General features: G+C 40.8%; 1 protein-coding gene across 16 annotated transcripts in view; it reads left to right on the forward strand.

Annotated features, from left to right (window-relative positions):
* cpxm2 (carboxypeptidase X (M14 family), member 2) overlaps window positions 1-21,010 on the forward strand; it is a 172,389-nt gene that overhangs the window by 35,190 nt on the left and 116,189 nt on the right. For all 16 annotated transcript variants that reach the window (XR_011345305.1, XR_011345306.1, XR_011345304.1 and 13 more), the window contains exon 4: window positions 4,685-4,824. Coding sequence is in view for 10 of the 16 variants with exons in the window: in XM_069899760.1 (XP_069755861.1) it covers window positions 4,685-4,824 (140 nt within the window). In the remaining 6 variants the exon portion in view is untranslated. The remainder of the gene's footprint in view (window positions 1-4,684; window positions 4,825-21,010) is intronic.

Consider the following 21,010-nt stretch of genomic DNA (forward strand, 5'->3'; position numbering starts at 1 on the left):
CAGTAAATGCTGGCCTAATCTGCATCCTGTAAATTAATTTTAAAAAATAGTAGCCTGACTGGAGATATGAGTTCCAATCTACCAGCAGCAGTGAGGTCAAAAAAGGGAATGGCATTGATTTTTGAGCAGCGATACAAGATAAACAATAATAGATTGACAGTCCATTTTATTCCTTTTCAGGATAATGCAAATGTAAATTAAGCCAAATGTGAAGTGGGTTATTGATTTGCTTTCAACGATTTGATACTGCTGTCTAAGACTATTTTCATTCCATGCAACTCTGTGGATAACTTTTCTTGCTCTTTGAATTAAAATTGTGAAAAATAGAAACACAAAACTGAAAAATATGTTTAATTTGACCCGTCAGCAGTTAGTTCCTGCTGAGTAACTTGCCCAACTGCCCTGAATCCTCTCACACTTTTTTTACAGCCTGATTTTTGGGGTGTTTTCCTATGCACTAGACTTTGGTGTGTGTCCGGGGCAAGTAGCTACCAGGAATTGAAATGTCAGCTTGCAATTTCCACCAATTAAACCACATGATTAGAAAACCTTGGGCTGGTTTGCACACTTTGTGAATACGCAGTCTCAGTGGACGAAGAACTGCCTTGGCAACACTAAAGAGGAAATTCTCCTTGGATTTCTATTGGGGAACTATAGGATTAGCCTTTCTTACAAAACCAGATGTTGAAGCAGATGTGGCCAATTCATGCAATAAACTATTTAAAGCAATACTGAATTCATTTTGCCATAGAATATAGAACAGTACCGCACAGTAACAGGTCCCTTTGCCCACAACTGCACCAAACATGATGCCAAATTAAACCAAATCTCTTCTGCCTGCATATATCCCTCCATTCCCTGCATATTCATGTGTCTGTCTAGAAGCCTCATAAATGCTTTGCCTGCAGGAAAAAGAAATCTCAAGGTTGCATGTGACTTCATGTTTGTACTCTGGCAATAAATCTGAAATTGTAATATCATCTCTATTTCCACCATGACCCCTGGCAGCCTGTTGTTGGTATCTACCACTCTCTTGGTGGAAAACAAACTTCACCCAGACATCTTTAAACATTCCTCTGCTCACCTCAAATACATTCCTCCAGATTTTGACATTATTAGTATGGTTTTTAAAAAGTTCGGACTGTCTTCCCCATCTATGTCTCTGGTGATTTTCTAAACTTCTAGCACGTCTCCTCCCAGTCTCCAATAATCCAGCAAAAACAACCCAAGTTTGTCCAACCTCCCCTTGTATTTCATACCCTCTAATGCAGACAGCATCCTTGTAAATACCTTTTGTATGCTTTCCAGAGCCTCCATGCCCTTCCTTAATGAGCTAATGAGGTGACGAGAGTTGAGCCCTCTATTTAGTTTCTTCCTTCCTCTTTGGTCATCACTTTTCCATTTTCATGCAGTTCTCCAAACAAATGTGAAACCGTTCCATCATCCTTTTTATCATGGAATGGGTCCTTGTTAAATGGATTGTTACCTTCCTTAAAGAGCTAATGAGGTGACGAGAGTTGAGCCCTCTATTTAGTTTCTTCCTTCATCTTTGGTCATCACTTTTCCATTTTCATGCAGTTCTCCAAACAAATGTGAAACCATTCCATCATCCTTTTTATCATGGAAAGGGTCCTTGTTAAATGGATTGTTACTGAGCTGTGGACGTCATGTGAATGCCTTATGTCTCCTTGTTTGGAAGGAAGTAACTAGCAATGTAGGCTAAATAGAATGATGCCACTCGGGCTCGGATGTACAACAACAAATGACCACCAACAGACTTTTTTTGAAACCCCTCAAAGATCTTTCTCCTCCTGTTCAGGTTTTTGCACCCTTTTCTGAGGTCTTTCCAGCGTTAGAGTCTGTTAATGGCTGCCTCAACATCTGATACACTTAGACAAAATCTAAGCACAAAACTTACACAGCCAACAGTTGCTTAATGAGCGCCACACATTGCTTAATGACGTGAGTTTAGGTGAGCAGGGGGCATGTCTGCTTAAGATTTGGCAAAATGTTCCCTTAGGCAATTTTCAATTATGATCAAGTGAACACTCATTGAAAATTCCCCTTTCCCTACATTCCCATTCATGGATTTATGGAGTTATGGATTGAGTTATAGAACATGCACTGAGTCCATGCTGACCATCAACATTTGTTTACATGAATCCTACATTAATCCCAATTTATTCTCCTTATATTTCCATCAACACCATCCCAGACACGACCTCTCACTCACGCACTAGGGAAAATTGTTAGATTAGGCTTTCACGTCTGTCACCTGTTGACATGGTCATTCTTCCTTCCTTAGCCTGGTGAGTAAGATTTAGTACTAGACAGATAGTGATTTCAAAGTTGCTTCTAAGGCTGTTGTGTCTCCAGGTGACAAGGAGAAGAAGGCCTTGCTGATCATTCAAGCTTTGCCAATGGGCCTTGGAGACATAACACCCCAACTGGTTTAACCCAAGCCCTTTGGAGCTTGCTTCTCCACTACTCAGTGTCTTGATCTGCTGAAACATATCTTACTATTGTTCCACATCCACATTAGCATTGTTTCTTTCATTATAATATAATATTAAATAATATCCACATAATTCAGAGCTTCATTTCTACCATCTACATCAATATATGCCTCCTTTTACTCAACCAGTTCCTCAATATCTCTGGTCGTCCAAAGTTCCCTGATCTTTCCAGCCTTGGCTTTACTCTAATGGGAACATACTTCCCCTGAACTATCTCTATCTATCTTCCCATTTGCCAGATGAACCCCGAAACCTTTACCTGTAAACGGCTTTTGCCAATAAATTTTTGCAAGATTCTGTCTTAATGCCATCATAATTTGCCTTGCCCCAATGAAGGACTTTTTAACTTGTAGGCCAGTTTCTTCAATTTTAAAAAAGTAATGGAGGCATGGGCACTGGTCCCAAAGTGCTTTCCCACTGACACTTTAGTCATTTGCCTCATCTCATTCCCTAAGAGGAGGACCAGTGATGCACCCACGTTAGATGAGAAAATGCTCTTGGATTTATTTAATAAATTCTGCCCCATCCAAGCATTTTGGCCTGTGTCAATATAAGGATCATTGAAAACCCAGTCAATTACTAGTGCAATTCCTGAAGAAGGGATCCGAGAGGCCAATTGCCTCTTGTTTCCACATGACTTTCCGAGTTTCTCCAGCACTTCCGTGTACTGCATTATTAGGAGCCTGTTCTTTCTACAGCTGTATATAATCTCTGTGCATATTTCTCCTCTCATTCCTGCTAACCTTTGGGGAAGTTATGATACAACCCCATCAAAGTAACCATCCCTCTCTTCCAGGAAAGCCTAACTGGACACTCCCTCAAGAGGATCCTATCTTAGTACTGCTCTGTTGTCTTCTCTAATCAAAACTCAATGCTGCACCCTCCCCCCCCCCCCGCCCCATTGGCTCTTATCTACATTTCTATCTTTCATATATTTTTGCCTTTTAAACTGTTTATTCTTAATGCAGCTGAATTAGTTAGGCATTGTCAGATTAAGTTTCAAGCAACCGGAAAATACACATATCCTCATAGGTGCTGGATACCAGGGGTTTTATTGTATTCCAATTTTTAAATGTCAGGTATTTTGACATGGTGTACTCATTTTGGGAAGATGAAGATGATTTTACACTACTATCCATTCACTATAGCATTTTCCTCTGTCGTACCTATAGAACTCCAGTGCAAGCATTTAAGGGCCATTTGTATACACATTTGGATCCCAACTTATGGACTCTTTTCCCAGAATGGTGCTACACTGATGGTGGTCTGCTTCATTCTGGATAGCCAGCTCTAGATGTTACCATAACAGCAGGCCTGTAAGGAATTTACGATAGAAAATGTAAATTTTGGGAGCATGTTTTCAAATGAAGCGGAGCTGCAAGAAACTGCAACTTCCCAGTTTCTTAACATGCAAAATTATTGTTAGCAATCCTGCAAAGCCTCCTCTGATCTGTTTCCCCTTCCGCCATGACCCAGACCAACACTATACATTTCCCATTAAGGATTTGGCTGCAATTCTATTTCATAAAATTGTTCCAAAGGATCTGTAATTAATTTTATTTTAATTAGATAGGATTTATTAACTGGAGAATAATGCAGTGCAGTTAATCACCCCTTAGTGATTGAAAGATTATACTTATTAATACATTTTAACTGATCTTTCGAACTACAATTGTGCAGAGTATTTATTTTTAAAAAATTAAATATTAAATTAATTTACAGTATGGTAGAAATCGGATCTGGCCATTTAAACCACTACCACCCAATATCATCCAAATTGACCGACATCCTGGTATGTTTTGAAGGGTGGGAGGAAACCGGAGCTCCCAGGGAAAACCCACACAGACAGTGTGAGAACATACAAACTCCTTACAGACAGCGCCAGATTCGTAACCAGGTCACTGGTGCAGTAATAACGATGTGCTAACCGATACGCTAACTGTTGCTGCAGTATATAGGAGTCAACTAGCTTGATAGCATGTAAAATGAACTTTCTAATTCTACCTCAGTGCATGTGACAATAATCTAGGATTTGTAACTACAGTGAGTTTTTGATTGTGTAGAAATTGTAACTCTGCCTTCATTATCTAGAGTAAACTTGAAGGTAGTGGAAGCAAATTAACATTGTGAAGACCATCTCATAGGCTGTGTCTTTCTTTTACCCACAGGCTGGCATCTTTGAAGATGATTTCTTTGATGGGGCATGGTGTGCTGGTAGGAATGATTATTCACAATGGTTTGAAGTGGATGCCAGAAGATTAACTAAATTCACTGGAGTTATAACTCAAGGACGAAATTCACTATGGTCGTAAGTACAACTACCTGTTCTGAGCAATCTAGCATCTTGAGAGGCAAATTCCACTCTTGATAATAGTTTAAAGTATTCATGGGGAGAAATGTCAGTCATCATTCAGCTTCTCAAATGAGAGGTGGTCCACTTTCGAAGGACAAACTCCAAGGCAGAGTACAAAGTTAATGGCAGGATTCTTGGTTGTGTGGAAGAGCAGAGGGATTTGGGGGGTCCATGTCCACAGATCCCTGAAAGTTGCCTCGAGGTAGCTTATGGGGTGTTAGCTTTCATAAATCGAGTGATTGCATTTAAGAGCAGCGAGGTAATGATGCAGCTCTACATAACTCTGGTTAGACCACACTTGGAGTACTGTGTCCAGTTCTGGTTGCCTCATTACAGGAAAGACGTGGAAGTGTTGGAAAGGGTGCAGAGGAGATTTACCAGGATGACACCTGGTTTAGAGAATGTGAATTATGATCAGAGATAAAGGGAGCTAGGGCTTACTCTTTGGGGAGGAGGAGGTTGAGAGGAGACATGATAGAGGTATACAAGATATTAAGAGGAATAGATGAGGGGTCAGCCAGCACCTCCTTCCCAGGACATCACTGCTCAATTCAAGCAAGCCTGGCTTTAAGATAGTGGGTTCAAGGGAGGTATGCTAGTTTTTTTTTTAAAAACTGCATTTGACTATTTTACAATGAAAAGCCTTCCCAAATTTAATTAATTAAATTAGCAAGCATTTAGAGGGTCTTGCAGGATGTAATAAAGTGGCAGCTGAATGAAACATGCCTCATTTCTATATCCCTTTTTATCTGTCCATGGTTGATCTTAACAAAAGAAAAGCACAAAAAGATGGTTTTCACTAGCCGTTTTCACACTGCAGACTTTGTCCTGGAGAAATTCCCAGGAATTCAGGACCTGCTGGGCCTTTCACATCGCAGTCAAAATTCCAGGGAATTTGCCCTGCCCGGCAATTTAGGGGGAGCCTTGACCCCAACCGATGACGCATTTTGCACTCACATGAGTGAGAATAAGTTTTCCCCGTCCGTCCGTCGATTGCCCATCTGCTCCCTCCCTGCCCATCCGTTGGTCTCTTCCCGCCCACTCTCTCCCCCATCTCAGCCGTCGGTAGGTCAGTCACTTGCCCATCTGCTCCCTCCCCTCTGGCCGTCGATAGGTCGGTCACACACCCGGCTGCTCCCTCCACCTTGCTGTCTATTGGTTGGTCAGTCATCTGTCCACCCGCTCCCTCCCCCTGGCCATCCGTCGTCACTCGCCCACTCCCTCCCTCCTGTCAATAGGTTGCTCACCCACCCGCTCCCTCCATCCCCGGCTGTTGGTAGGTTGGTCACTGTCCGGGGGGTCCATTAGTCTGTCCAACACCCACCCCCCCCCCACCTCCGCACATTGCGAAGATGGCACAATGCGGGATGAATGGCCATCTTCATTTGCCATAATCCCTCACACAGCTAGAACCGCTCTCGGAAAAACAGCTGCATGAGGGATTATGCTTCATGAGGATAGCCATTCATCTCGCATGGTGCTGCCCGCCCGCTGTTTTCTGGTGGTAAGTATCTTTTAATTTTAATCCCCTACATGATGCAGCACACAAGCACTGATGTCACTAAGCTTCCCTGCTTGGCCATTTGGCTCTTCACACTGGAGGGAGAGGGTGGTCTGGGAAAATTTCCCGGGGCTGTGGCCCTACCTCATAGGTAGGGCTGCGGACCCATTTAAAATTCCCGGGAGGTTCATGGAAGGGTCCTCAGGAAAATTTCCGGGGAATCTCCATTTTATAATACAGTGTGAAAAGGCCTACTGAAGGTAAAGGAAGCATTAAATTATTGTAGTACTAGAATAAAGACATTAGGAGCAATCCCAGTGGATTATTGATGTCAGGGTAAATTCTCAACTCACTGCAAATTGTTTGGGATGTGTACTCTCAAGTGGAACATGTTCTATTTCCCAGGGAAAGTTCGCTAGGTGTGCAATCTGTTTGGATAGATGCTGAGGCTGCCTTCTGTCCTGAAGAAGGTTGTGAAATGTGATTTTTACAAGAGCATAGTGCCGAATCATTGGGATAAATAGATTGAAGCAATGTGTGAACTCATAATTGAAATCTTACTGTTTTAAAGAAAGTTTAACATTTTTACACCAAATTATCAAGGACGATTAAGGATCTGTAATGAATGTCTGAGCTTTATTGGCAAGTGAATATCTGAAATTCCTTTTTACCACTTCAAAACTAACTTAAACTGGTTAATTTTAATAAGCCAATTATTTTAAAAGTTAAAAGTCTTAATGTAATCCACCCTGGAATTTGATGCCCTGAAGGTAAAATCAATAAAGCCAAAGATGTCTTTGATTTTTGGCTAATGTAAAGTGAATTTTACAAATACTATGAGAATTTTCCATGTTATCTAGCAGAAATGTGCACCCCCACCCCCCCCCCCCCCCACACCAACCGGCGTGCATGTGCACACACTCTTAAGTACAACAATGCAAAATAATTTAAAATTAGATCTATCTAAATAATGGATGAAATACAAAATCCTCACACATTTTTATAGCGCCAGACCATGCAAATGAGGAATATAAATTTTAAATTTAGGCACACAGTGTGGTAACAGGCCATTTTGGTCCCACCAGTCTGTGCCACCCAATTACACCCCATTTACCTACACCCCTGGTATGATTCGAATGGCGTGTGGAAACTGGAAACCCAGGGGAAAAACCATCTGGAGACAGGGAGAACATATAAACTCCTTACAGGCAGCGTGGGATTCAAACCCCTATCTCGATTGCTGGCACTGTAAAGGCATTGCACTAACTGCAACGCCAACCGTTCTGCCCTATATCTTATATTTGAATATATCCTGACTTTTTTAAACTTGCTGATCTCTATCACAGCAGCCATAGAATGACATCAAGTTCATTTTACTTTGAATGTTGCCATACTAGAATAATTATGAATGACTTACTAGCAAATCTCAAAAATGGAGAGTGCATATTTATGTCAGGTGCTAAATGTTGCATTACTTTTTGTCAATGAAAGTAGAATATCTCTATAGGTATTTGAAGAAATGGTCTCCCTATTAAATGGACCAATCAAATTCATTTGGCTCTGGAATCTACTAAGCGACAGCAAATCTGTATTTGAGGATCAATTGTTATTATGGTCCAAAAAATCTGCTGCTCTAATTTTCCATCTGGACACCCTCCAGCCACATGACATGAACATTGACTTTAGTGCTTTCCTTTAATCCAGCTCGCCTTTTCTTTCTCCCCTCCCCCTTTTCCTGTCCTTCCAGGTCTTTCACCCCTTTCATTGTTGCTGTCCACTTCCTCCTTTCTCCACCTATCATCTCCTGCCTTGTCACCCCCTCCCCCCCGATACTTTTGTTCAGACACTTGCTGGCATTTTCTCAAACTTTGAAGGTCTCTAGCCCGAAACATCTTTACCATTGCTATATAAGGGACACTGTTTGACCAGCTGAGCTTTTCCATCATTTCGTGATTTTACTTCAACCACAATGTCTACCGAATTTTGTGATTGACTTCTGCTCTAATAGTTGGTTGATTCTTGCCCATCATGTTGGTGCCTTAGCCACCAACATGGTGGACAAGAATCAACAAATCATTTCAAATTAGAAAAACCCTCAATTTTAAATTGCACTTTTCCAAAACAATTCTTGAAACTTGCGGTAAATAAAGAAAAAGAGAGCAATATTATTATCTCTGTAAATGGGGCTAGATCATAGTTTTTGCAACATTGCAGCTAAACCTTTTAAACCAAGCTTTGAAAATTGATCTGCTCAGGTGATCTCACCTCACAGAGGGCAGGATGACAGATGGAGGCTTTCTGCCTCCTCTTATATTTCCAATGACCCGACCTGGGATATGCATGTTGATGCAACATTCAAAAGAGCCTCTACTTTCTCAGAAGTATTTCTCAGCATTTCCCCCCTTCTCCTTCAATATCATCTACAAGTGCATAATTGAAAGCCTATTTACTGGATGCATTACAGTGTGGTATGGGAGTCACGCTGCTCAAAATTGGAAGGTACAGAGATCTTGCTGATTTCAAGTATGGACTATGTGAGCATTGTATCTGAGTTTAGACCAATGACACGCTGTTAATGAATCCTCCAATCCCATTTTCAAGTTTCAACAAAAAATGTTGCAGTGGTCAATTCTTGGGTATTACAATGACAAATATCCCTTTTCCTATTTAAGAATTTAAATGTCTTGTCATGGCAGGCTTGCCTTCATGACTAACATTGCTATTTTTATGTTACTTCTGCACCTGCGTGTTGAAATGAACATTTTCCTTCTTGGGCTTAGCCCCTAGCCTTTGCCTGTCTAATTCTGTGCATTCAATAGAAGAGAACTGGGCTTAAAGAAGAAATTGTTGCAGCTTGAAGAAAAAAGTAGACACAACGCAGTAAGACTTGTACTTGCTTGCAAAATACATTTTCTGCTAAGCAAACCATACCTATGGTTGCTTATTTTCTCTACAGATTGGATGATTAAATCACGACTGAAACAATATATACATTCAGGTGTCTTGCTGTTCGGCGTGAGCGATCAAGTCTTTCTATCTATCACGATCTCTGACCCTCCAAATTGTAGTTGTTGTTTCTAACTGTATTGAATCTGTGTTAATATTAATATTTAGGTTAAGGTTAAACTCTATTTCCTATAAATATGTCTGAAGTAATGTAGTGGGTTTGGAACAGGGTTACACAAGGTCACAGCATGTTTGCGAAGACATCATTGCACTCAGAACAAAGTGTCAGTTTGGAGTCGCAGTGTCTAGAAGAAAATACCAAAATGGAACACAAGTGTTCTTAATTGAAACTCAAATCCAAGGTATGGTTCTTAAAAGCAATGAAGGCCTCTTGAACAAGAGAAATGAAACTCAAAGCCATTTGAGAAATTTACTTAAGCCTCTTGAAACTGAAGTGAGGTCATCTTTTGGATTTGCGATGTCTACAAGCCAGAGGTATGAAGATCATATGGTTTACAAGAAAATGGCGTTGGCAACTGTTTAAAATTCCAATAACTGATCACATGTTTTCCAGGAATTAAGACTGACCTCATTGGTGATGTAATTTCATATGAGTCTAAGGGTTGAAAGGCAGAGGCATCTTTAGCCCAGAAACCAGAAGGAAAAGAAGATTGACAGTATGCTCTGGAGAAGGTGCTGTTCAAAGTGGCAGTAAAGTAAGCCAGACCACTTCTGACTGTCTTTTTTTGTTATTAGAAGGGAGCCTCGAGTTGGAAAGAAGCTCTGGAATTCTTAAGAAACTAAGAGGGAGTTGATCACCAGTGTGAGAGTTAAAGAAGAAAATTCTTCATGGGGAAATAACTCCGTAAGATTTGTGAATTTAAACGGTCTAAGGACTAAGTCAGTGTTAGCAAACACTTCATTACTGCTTTAAGCAACAATTTAAACGAATGTTGTTTCATAATCACCTCTGAACTATAATGAACCTTCAAGTTCAACGAGAATTTAAAATAATCCTGAAGTTGTCATTTATTCTAAGAAGTGCAGCAGTTTATTGTGGAACGAGTTGCATTCCATGGCAAGTTCTGAGCCAGTTCCTCATCCAGCAATTGCACCATTCTGCCAAGGAGATGAACCTCTGAGTGCCAAATGCAAATGTCCTATTGGACTGAAGGATCAGGTGCATGTGGAATAACATAGGGAAGTTGGTTCTGTGCTTCTCTGATTACATTATACAACAGAGACTGGCAACTTCCATGTTGAGACCAGCATCCAACTAAAAGCAGCAAACCACAACCAGAGGGACTCTGGTGAATCAGGACGAAGCATTCATGCATAACATGGGAATGACTGAGCCAACAATTAGATTATATGAAGGTGTTTTCAGTTAGATATTTGAAGGATAACCTGCCTGTACGGAGTTGAGAGTGCCATTTTGCCACACCTGTAGCACATTCCATTTAAGGGATTTCCATGTATTCACTTAAAAGTAAAACAATATCTTGATTAAAACATCCATTACAGCTTGATACACAAGAGGATTTTTAACTGTGTACCAATAAAAAATGTGCAACATCTTCCTTCAGTGGTGTCTGATCATGAGCTGACTGTGTGATCATCCTGTTCATGCCCAGCAGCCACCAGTGAATGTTGCATGCAGGCCACTGGGACTATTAAAGGATCGCTCAGGTCTCATTAAAATCACAGTCGAACTACAAGGCCAGTACCTATTAATGTCAACTTATCTTTGTGTTCAGCTGTGGAATACTGTCAGCATGAAGCAAGAAGAAAAGACTCCCTAGTTTTACTCATTTAGTAGTGACTATTTGGAGAGGTTTCAGTGATTTTTGAAATCTTCACCCTCATTATGACCTCAAATCAAAGGATTTAACCCAATGTATAACAGTAGGTAGCTCTGGGGGGTTGGCTTTACTGAAAGAGCATTAATTAATATCAAAAACCCATGCAGCTGAACTGAGACCCCTTTCTTTGAAATCTGATGCCTTTTTTAGATTTTTCTCTGCCTCGTTGTGTTATAAATCCTCTGAATGTGTGATGTGTGGGTAGAAATCTTTCATGTCATCTTCCAGAGCGAAACAGTCAGCCTTGTGGGTGCTAATTAAAATTAAAATGCAATGATAGAAGGCAGCAGTGGTTTACACATGCTCAGTATATTTAAACAGCCTATTAATTTTGCTAGCTATACCAGAGATCATTATATTCCTTACAGATTATTCAATAAAGCTGACCCTTCCAGTGAGAAAATGAATAGCTAATATGGTAAATAATTGTCTGTGCATTTTAACAAGCTATCCTATTTTATTTTACTCATTCACGTGGAAAGTAAAGATAAGAATATTATCAGAACATAATTTTTGTCTGTCACACTCGGTTAGCGTTATATTAGCCAGCAATATTGAGGAAGAAGACAGTAGGCTGGAGGAGCTAAATAGCTCACTCTAATGTGTTCTTTCCTACGCTTATTGTGCATTGGGTTGTCTGAAGACTTAGATTGCATGTGATTTTGATGGGAAGCTCATAATGTTCACTCAGATAGTTAATAAAACTCCTATTTAAAGCCATTGAGCAACAGATTGTATTTGAATTGAGTGAATTTATAATTTGACATACACTGCAGTTTGCTTTTAAGGATCATTTTTTTTACAACGGTCTCTATTTTGTCACAAGTTGGATTAAATCATTAATATAAAATCTGGTAACAGATGTAAAACAAACTGAAATGATGCTTACACATAGCTTAGGCGTGTTAGCGTAGCAACTGGAGTTGGAAAGGAATTGGAAGCAATTCAGGAAAAACAAAGCAAGGTGAAAGGGTTTTTAAGATGCAGCTGTTAGAGTCTAGGTGGCAGATCTTTGACAGGCATCTGTAACAATTATGTCATGTTATGACTTTATTGCAGACATCATTCAGCTAGGAATAATGTGACTAGTGAACCTCCCTGTCTTCAGTGGCTTTCTGCAACTCTTAATTGTGATTGTTTGAAGGCAATGCACTTCAAAGTGTCAAAACATTAACCTTGATGTCTTATGCAAAATCATGGGATTTCTTCTGCATGGTTTTCACATGTATGGCACACACTTTGGGAATTCACCTCTGCAGCGACTTCCTCTTTATTTCTACCCTTTACAGTCTCCTTCATTCTATTCCAACCAATAGGATTGGAACACGTAAAGCACAGAGAATGCTTCTGTAAAGAGACCTGTGTCTTTGCTAAATAAATACTGTTTCAGTGGCCTGATCCTCTGAGTATTTCCAGTACTTTATGCTTTTGTTTATAATTTTCCAGCATCTACAGTTTTTAAAATAAAATTACTCCCTGCCACATGAGAGGTCACTATAGAAACAGATTTTAATTAAACTGTTCAACACATTAGCCCACCAGTTTTTAAAAAAATTAATAGCACATCGCACTTTTGATATAAAAAATAGAATGCATCTTATAATTCTAAACTGTTGCAAAGCTCTTGCTATATTCTGCATCATAGAACACACAACCAATGTTTATCCTCCTGAGTTTATATTAACCTATCAACCCTCAGGCTTTTGGGATGTGAGAGGAAACGGACATGGTCACAGGGAGAATGTGCAATCTTGCACTCTGAATCAAAGTTAATTTCTTCACTTGTAAAAAAAAATCTTGCCAACACTTACAATCAAAGAGGAATTGGCATAGTTCCCTCCCCTGCACTATTTCACTTGCAGCCAGTTCAGTAGAGGTAACATGCAATTTGTTCCTGTAATTTAGTGGAGAAGGGTCTAACACGGGAGAGGGTGCTTTATATTGAACCATTAATGACTGTGATCTGAGCATTAACAAGATAATAGCCATCTATTGGGCTTGAGGAACTCAAAGACATTGCATCAATGATTTTGGTCCACTATGACAACCAATATGCAGCAGTAATAGTGTGACTGTTTAAACACAGAAATGTAAAGATCTTAGTAGGAGTAGTCTAATTTCTAGTCAGCAATCCTGGCCTGAAGTGCTATCTGTAGCCCCTTTCACACTTCTGATTCCCTATAGGTTAACCGTCTAATTTAGCAGGTCCGTTCCCGGTAATCACAAGGGGTGAACCTGGCAGGGCAAGTTAAATTCAACTGGGCTCTGACACTTGGTGGGGCACTTGTCAGAGCCCAGCTGAATTACCTCACTAGTCAATTACCTTGTGGTGGTGTGAAAGAAAGCACAACCTGCTCTCACGTCGTTACTGCCGGAGGTAATTAACCAGGTAATTCATGGTGCAGTGGGAAAAGCTTCTGAGTACAGCATGCCCAGTAAGTTTACCCGCTTTCGAGGAGGGTTGGCAGTGATTGTGTGGGTTGTACTTTCTCCCTGTGATCAGATACTCTTTTCCTGGGTGCTCCTCATTTCCTTCCTTATCTTAAAGTTATGCAGTTAATTGGGTAATTGGCACTGCAAGTTGTCCTTGATGTGTAGGGGAGTGGTAGAATTTAGAGGGAGTGTGAAAGTGGGGAGAACAAAAAATGGGATTAATTTTTTTAATTTAGTCATGCACGTGGTAACAGGGTCTTCTGACCCACAAGCCCATGCCACCCAGATATCCCAATTAACGACCCTGGTACATTTTCAAGAGCTGGAGGAAACCCATAGAGACACGGGTAGAATGTACAAACAGACAGCGTGGGATTCAAACCCTGGTCCCAATCGCTGGCTCTGTAACAGTGTTGCCCAATACTAACATGGGTGGTTGGTGCTCAGTGCGAAATCTGGTACTAGATATTGATATGAACCAGAAATATAGACCATGCATTCTGTGAGGACAAATAGACATTTGTGCTCGATTTCTTTGGGTAATTGAAACATTTGCACCGGGTGTGAGAGAATACTTTACACTAGTTAAAAAAGGTTACCTCAATATTTCTACATTGAATGAACTGAGGAGAGAGTTGTACCTAATTGACAATGGGCAATGACAATTTTTCTTAAGCAAAATATTTCAGTAACAACTAGGACTAGAGCAATGATTGCTGAATCTTCCAACCCACATACCACCTAAACAATCCCTGACTAATCACAGAGCACCTATGGCATAGGGATTATTTAAGGTGGTATGTGAGTGGAAAGAATAAGTTTGAAAACCACTGATCTAAGGTCTCTCAGCTGCTCGTTCATGCAGTGTGGAGGTGGTGAAAAATGGAGTTTGGATTGAGTTTATAAGAGCCCTTTTTACATTGAAAAGCCGCATTATTGCTGTAAACATGACCTGTTTCTGGAAGCCAGCTTGCTCGTTCACACATAGTTGACTCCGTGAGTCAAATATGCTCCCTTCCTAGGTGGATCGAAGACTGGCAAGTCTAGATCCCACCCCCCCCCCCCCCCCACCAATCTACCTTGCGATTATTTCACACAGCACTTGAAAGGCGGATAAAACCGGCTTTCAAGCTCTGTGTAAAAGGGGCTATGGGTTATTTGATGATTATGAATTTGAAGAGCATTTGGGAAAATAGTGTTGCTTATGAAGAGTTTCCAAATTCTCAAGGCAGAGATAGCTTCACAGAGCATTATTGTTATGTGCTGTGTGTTTTGAGTGCATATGTGTCTGAAGAAACACTGCCTCATCTGGTTGCGTGTGTACAGTCAGATCAAATTCATAAAATATAGGAGCAGGAGTAGGCCAATTGGCCTGTTGAGGCTGTTCTGTCATTGAATATCTTGGTTGATTTGATGATGGGCTCACCTCTAGCAAACCTGCCTTTTCCCCCCATGTCCCTAAATTCCCCTACTATGCAAAAATCTATCCAGTCTTTAAATATGTTTACTGATGTATCTTCCTCTGCTTCCCTTGGGCAGCAACTTCCACAGATTCGTCATCCAGTGGATAAAGCAGTTCCTCCTCATCTCCATCCTAAATCTACTAATCAGAAATTTGAGGCTATGCCCCGTAGTTCTAATCTCTCCTACTAGTGAATAAAAGTTACCTACATCTATCTTATATATTCCTTTCATAATTTTATATTTTCTAGTAGATACCTTCTCATTCTTTTGAATTTCAATTCCAAGTTTGTTTATTGTCAGAGCACATACAGTATATGACATCACATACAATTCTTGAGATTCCTTTCTTGTGGGTTAGGCAGAATTTCTACTCATCCATAACTAAGCATGTAATAATAAACTTGAACTTGATCTTCATGCACCTTCTGATCCATTGCATCAGTGTCCTGGTCCTTCGCTTCCAGATCTTTGCTCTTCACTTGGCACCAGCTGCAACTATCTGTTGCCAGGTAATGCTACACACTGCTACAATGTCTCCTGGACTCAGAAAATCAGTGGAATTTCAACTTCTAGCGAGAGATGGGATCCTTCACTATCTTCCACAAGCTCGTGTGGCTGGCATTCTGGCTCTTAGCTGGTGTGAACAGATTTGGCATGTCACCAAAGACTCTCCAAAATTTCTACAGATGTACAGTCGAGAGTATTCTGTCTGGTTGCGTCACTGTCTGGAATGAAGGTGCCAACGCACAGGATAGGAGGTTTGTCAATGCGACATCACAGGCACCAGTCTTCACTCCATCAAGGACATCTGCAGGAGGTGGTGTTTTAAGAAAGCAGCCACTACCCTCAAGGACCCTCACCACCTAGGCCATACCCTCTTCACACTGCTCCATTGGAAAGGAGGTACAGGAGCCTGAAGACAAACACCCAGTGGAACAAAGACAGCTGCTTCCCCTTTTCTGAATGAACAATGAACCACAGACACCACCTCACTTTGTCTTTCTCTTTTACTTCCACTATTTTATTTATTTTGAAATGGGTTTATAAAAATATTTGTACCGTGATGTTGCCACGAAGCATCGAATTTCATGAAATGTTCATGACAATAAATACTGATTTTGATGTTGAAAGATGTAGATGTAGGGATAATCTCATCCCTTGGATCTTACCATCAAGTCTGGCTGCTAAAAAATTTGGAAGAAGTCAGGCTGGTCTCAGGCAATTAAAACTCTGGCACCTATCCAACAATGTAAAAAATAATTCCTGTCCACAAAAAGTCAAGACAAATCCAATATGGCCTTTTACCACCCAATCAGTCAACTGTCAGTCATCGACACTGTCCACTAGCTCTTGCCATTGTGCTCAAAGGCGCCAAGGCCACTTTGGAAACCCTTTGTATTCATGAACGTTTGCAGGATTTTCAAGGGACTCCGATGGAAACATGGCTGTAGTTGGTGGCTCACTATACACTGAGGAAGTCATGATGAGATGCCAGTTGAAATCAAACAAATGTGAAGTTCCTTCTCCATGAGCACAGGATCATGGTGATCACATGATGAGCTGAGTAGCAGGCTGAATAAGATGACAGAGATGAAGTTGATCTGCCTGGAATGTTCCAGAGGCCAGAAATCTGAGAGTTACTGTGACTTCACCTCCAATGGGAGAACGGTCTGGAATCAGAATGTGGATGAGGTTGACCCTTGAACATCACCTGCTGCCTCAGAAAATCTGTGTCTGTCAATACATTACTCGCCTCTTCCTGTTACATGACATTTAACGTTATTACACAAGGAAAGCAGCTGGCGTGATGGTGTAGATCATACATGGAAATGCCTGGCCCTATTTTACTTGGAAATGATCGATAATATGATTTTCTTTAGTAAAATCAATCTGGGATCATATACTACTGAAAGAAACAGTGCTGCGTGATCTAATATTTGGATGATCAAATGCTCATTGGAGTTCCTTTATCTACAATAAGAGTTCCTGCCTACACTCTTTCAGTAGTGAGCTCAGATGACAAACATTCGCCCTCACAAGAGACACATAGAAGATGGTAGATGCTGGAATTGAAAGCTAAACCCCAATCTGCTGGAGAAATTCAGTGGGTAGATTTGGGGGGGGGGGGTGAAATGGTTGACATTGCGGGCTGAAGCCCCTCATCACAACATATGTCACCCTCACAATGCTACTGGTAGGCAGATGGAGAACCACGTTCACTGTATGTGCTGGCTTGGAGGATCCTGCAGAGAAAGGCAAATGATCTTAAGTGGTCATTGTCCTTGAACACCTGTTAAGTGAAATTAAAAGTGTCTGATTTAGACTGTGAATTTTGAGAGACGAAAAAAGGTTGAGGTAAGCTGTCCATCTGTGTAGTTTCACAAGAGCTGTGGCTTCCAAGCAGTGAGGTGGCAGAATGATTCCAGGCATGAGACATCCATCATTCCACAGGAGATGAATTCCTCTCCACAGTCAATATATGTTCCTGGCTTATTGGTCTCACCTTGGTAACACCAATAAATTCTAGATGGTTCTCCTTGGCCTTATTAATTACTTGATTGATATAGACAGAGAGGTGAAGTATTATGTTCCCTTAAGGTTAGGAGGTGCTGCAGTGAGAATGATTGATAATATTGCTGGCATATAAGTAACTCTTTACACTTTGTCATCTCCAGGCATTTAATTGTCTTCCATCGCATGTTCACTTGCCACCATAAAAAGAAGCCCTCATTTAGAATTCTGAGTGATCTGTTCAATGTCCTTCCCTTGTTGCAATGTTTTCTCTTTATGTCCATTAGTACAATGATTAATCCACTGAACGAGTGTGTGTTGGAACTGGTGCCACAGAATCAAAACGGTGAAGTTTATGTGTACAATGACACATTCTCCTTTAACTATCCCTGGCTGGGGCCAACTAAAATTGATCATCTCCATAACATTAACCCCTTGTTCATTGTGCTTTTCAGCATACTCAGTGGAAAGGCAGATTAGAGGCCTGTACCCAATCTTTCAGCTGTTTTAAGCTGCCCATATCTGTGAAGGTTTAAGTAGAGCTGTAAGACAAAGCTGACGAGAACTTCATTCAAGGGATGTGCGCTTCAGAGGCGGAGCCAGCCTTTAATTGCCCATGAACTCAGCAGCTCAGGCTGATTTGGTCAGTCAATGTTTCAGGTTGGAATGCTACATCTCAAATGGAGCCCATTAATCAGGCATTTCGGATCTGAGGTGCTGCAGGAGACAGAGGCTTGTGGAATAGAATAGAAATGATAGCAGAAAGTATCCAAATTATCCCTGGTCCCTCCCTCTATCAGGGAAGCATTAGGAATGTCCCTTCTCAGAACTATTTCTCCTTCATTAGTAGTACTTTGCTTCTTCTTGCTTCTTACACATTTTGCTCAGCCACTCTGTCCATCAAAATCCTTCCATCCATAGAACACTCTTCACCTCAATGAACCCAAGAGCTGTCTTATTCTTTTAACCTTACGACTTAGAGGGCTACAAAAGATATGACTGGCCAATCCTAAAGACTTAAAATTTGAAGGAAGTTGGACAATAAACCTTATTCAGTCAACAGGGCAAGTTCCTGTCCCCAGCAAATCTTCAAAATAGAAAAAGTTATTGTGGAGGTGTGGGAAATGTGTAGGAGATTGCTTTGAGTTATAATCTGAAAATTGTAAAGGCAGTGACTTCTCTTCCATAATGGACTCATATTGGCTATTAAATTAAGGCCTTTTAACATAAATATTTTAAAAAGAAAAAAAATTAAGGTTTTTTTCACAGAAAATTACTAACTTTAATTCAACAAGAAAATTGATTATGCTTCATAATTTAAAACTATGGTTGACAGTGCAAGGAGACAACTAAATGAAAAGTGTTGCAACTGATTAAAGCTTCTCAATATTGTGACTTAACGAACTGATCCTTAGTCAGGAGTGTGGCCATGATTCAATTCAGAACTGGTCTGTAGAAAGCAGAGGGTAATTGTGGGTGGAATGTGTTCTGCTTGGAGGTCCGTGACCAGTGATCAGCAGGCATCTGTTCTAGGACCCCTCAATGACCTGGATGAAGAAGTAGAAAGGTGGGTCAATAGATATGCAGAGGGAAAGATGGTTAAAGGTGTGGATAGTGCAGAAGGTTATCATAGGTTTCAATAGGATATAGACAGGATGCAGAATTGGGGGGAGAGGTGGCAGATGGAGTTCAATACAGACAAGTGTAAAGTGATGCATTTTGGAAGGTCAAGCTTGAAGGCTGAGTACATGGTTAATGGGAGGATTCTTAGCAGTGTGGAAGAACAGAGGGATTTTGAGGTCCAAATCCATAGATCTCTCAAGCTTGATGTGCAGGTTGATAGGGTAGTTAAGAAGGCTTATGGTATGCTGGCCTTCATTAGTTAGGGGATTGGGTTTAAGTGTAGTGAAGGTCTATAAAACTCTGGATAGACCACACTTGGGATATTATGCTCAGTTCTGGATCCCTCATTATAGGAAGGATTTGGGAGTTGTGGAAAGGGTACAGAAGGTATTGCCTGCTTTAAAGAATGTGTCTTATGAGGCAAGGTTAATTGAGCTAGAGCATCTCTATTTGGAGTGAAGAAGGATGAGAGGGTACTTAATCGAGGTCCACAAGATTATGAGAGGCATAGATAGGGTGGACAGCCAGCAACTTTTTTTCTCAGGGAAAGAGTAGCCATCACCGGAGTACATCTGTAAGAGGTGAGGGGAGGACATTCTAGGGGAGATGTTGGGTGCTGGAATACATTGCCATTTGTGGTAGTCATGGAAGTTGGTACAATAGGGATATTTAAAAGATTCAGACAAGCACATGGATGCAGGAGAAATAGAGGGCTATGGGCATGGGATAGGAAGGTTTAGTTTGTTGAGTAGGTTTATGTAGGTCGGCACATATCATGAGCCTAAGAGCCTGGACTGTGCTGTAATGCTCTATGATCCATGTTCAATGTTCTAACCTAAACAAATTAGCTCTCTGCCGTTCAAATCATATTTCTTTTTGAATGCAGGTTAGTTCTTTTATTCCATTAGTGATGTATATAACCTTACATTCACTTACATTAAACTTTGCTGTTGCCTATTGGAGAGTAATAAGAGTTTGTGGGAAAGATGCACCATTATTCCCCGTCTATCTGCTTACAGCTTTTCTTTTGTTGCTAAAATCTCTCCTGTGCCTCCTTCCTGCCAATCTTGATTGCAGAGTGCATCATCTTTAATTTGGCAATTTTACAGGGAATATTGGACTCCAGATTATTTTTGGATCATGTGACAATATTTCCCAAATGTTATTGCAGCTTTCGGGTTTCAACATCCATAATGAGTGTGATATATTTCATTTGAAACACATTTAAAGACAGCATTCACTCAAGTTGCATTTTGCAAAGGCTTATTAGATCAGCTTTTCTTACACTGTGTGGGTGAAACTCAAGATGGGAGAAATAAATCAAATGTAGTTGCAGACAGATGCTCTTTCTGCATCTATTGTTGATCATTTACTTTGGAAATTTACAGCACTAAACCAGAAAGAAGATGATAAATTATAAAATACTGAAAATAGCAGGTCAGGCACCATCAAAGAGGATTGTAAGCTGTTTTTCAATTATCAAAGGATGAAATAATAACATTTAATGATGGTATATAAAGAGCTCAGTTATATTACATTTTCTTTTTCTTCTTTGGCTTGGCTTCGCGGACGAAGATTTATGGAGGGGGTAAAAAAGTCCACGTCAGCTGCAGGCTCGTTTGTGGCTGACCAGTCCGATGCGGGACAGGCAGACACGATTGCAGCGGTTGCAAGGGAAAATTGGTTGGTTGGGGTTGGGTGTTGGGTTTTTCCTCCTTTGCCTTTTGTCAGTGAGGTGGGCTCTGCGGTCTTCTTCAAAGGAGGCTGCTGCCCGCCAAACTGTGAGGCGCCAAGATGCACG

The sequence above is a fragment of the Narcine bancroftii genome, chromosome 10 (genome assembly GCF_036971445.1).
Source record: "Narcine bancroftii isolate sNarBan1 chromosome 10, sNarBan1.hap1, whole genome shotgun sequence".
In the NCBI taxonomy this organism is placed as follows: Eukaryota; Metazoa; Chordata; class Chondrichthyes; order Torpediniformes; family Narcinidae; genus Narcine; species Narcine bancroftii.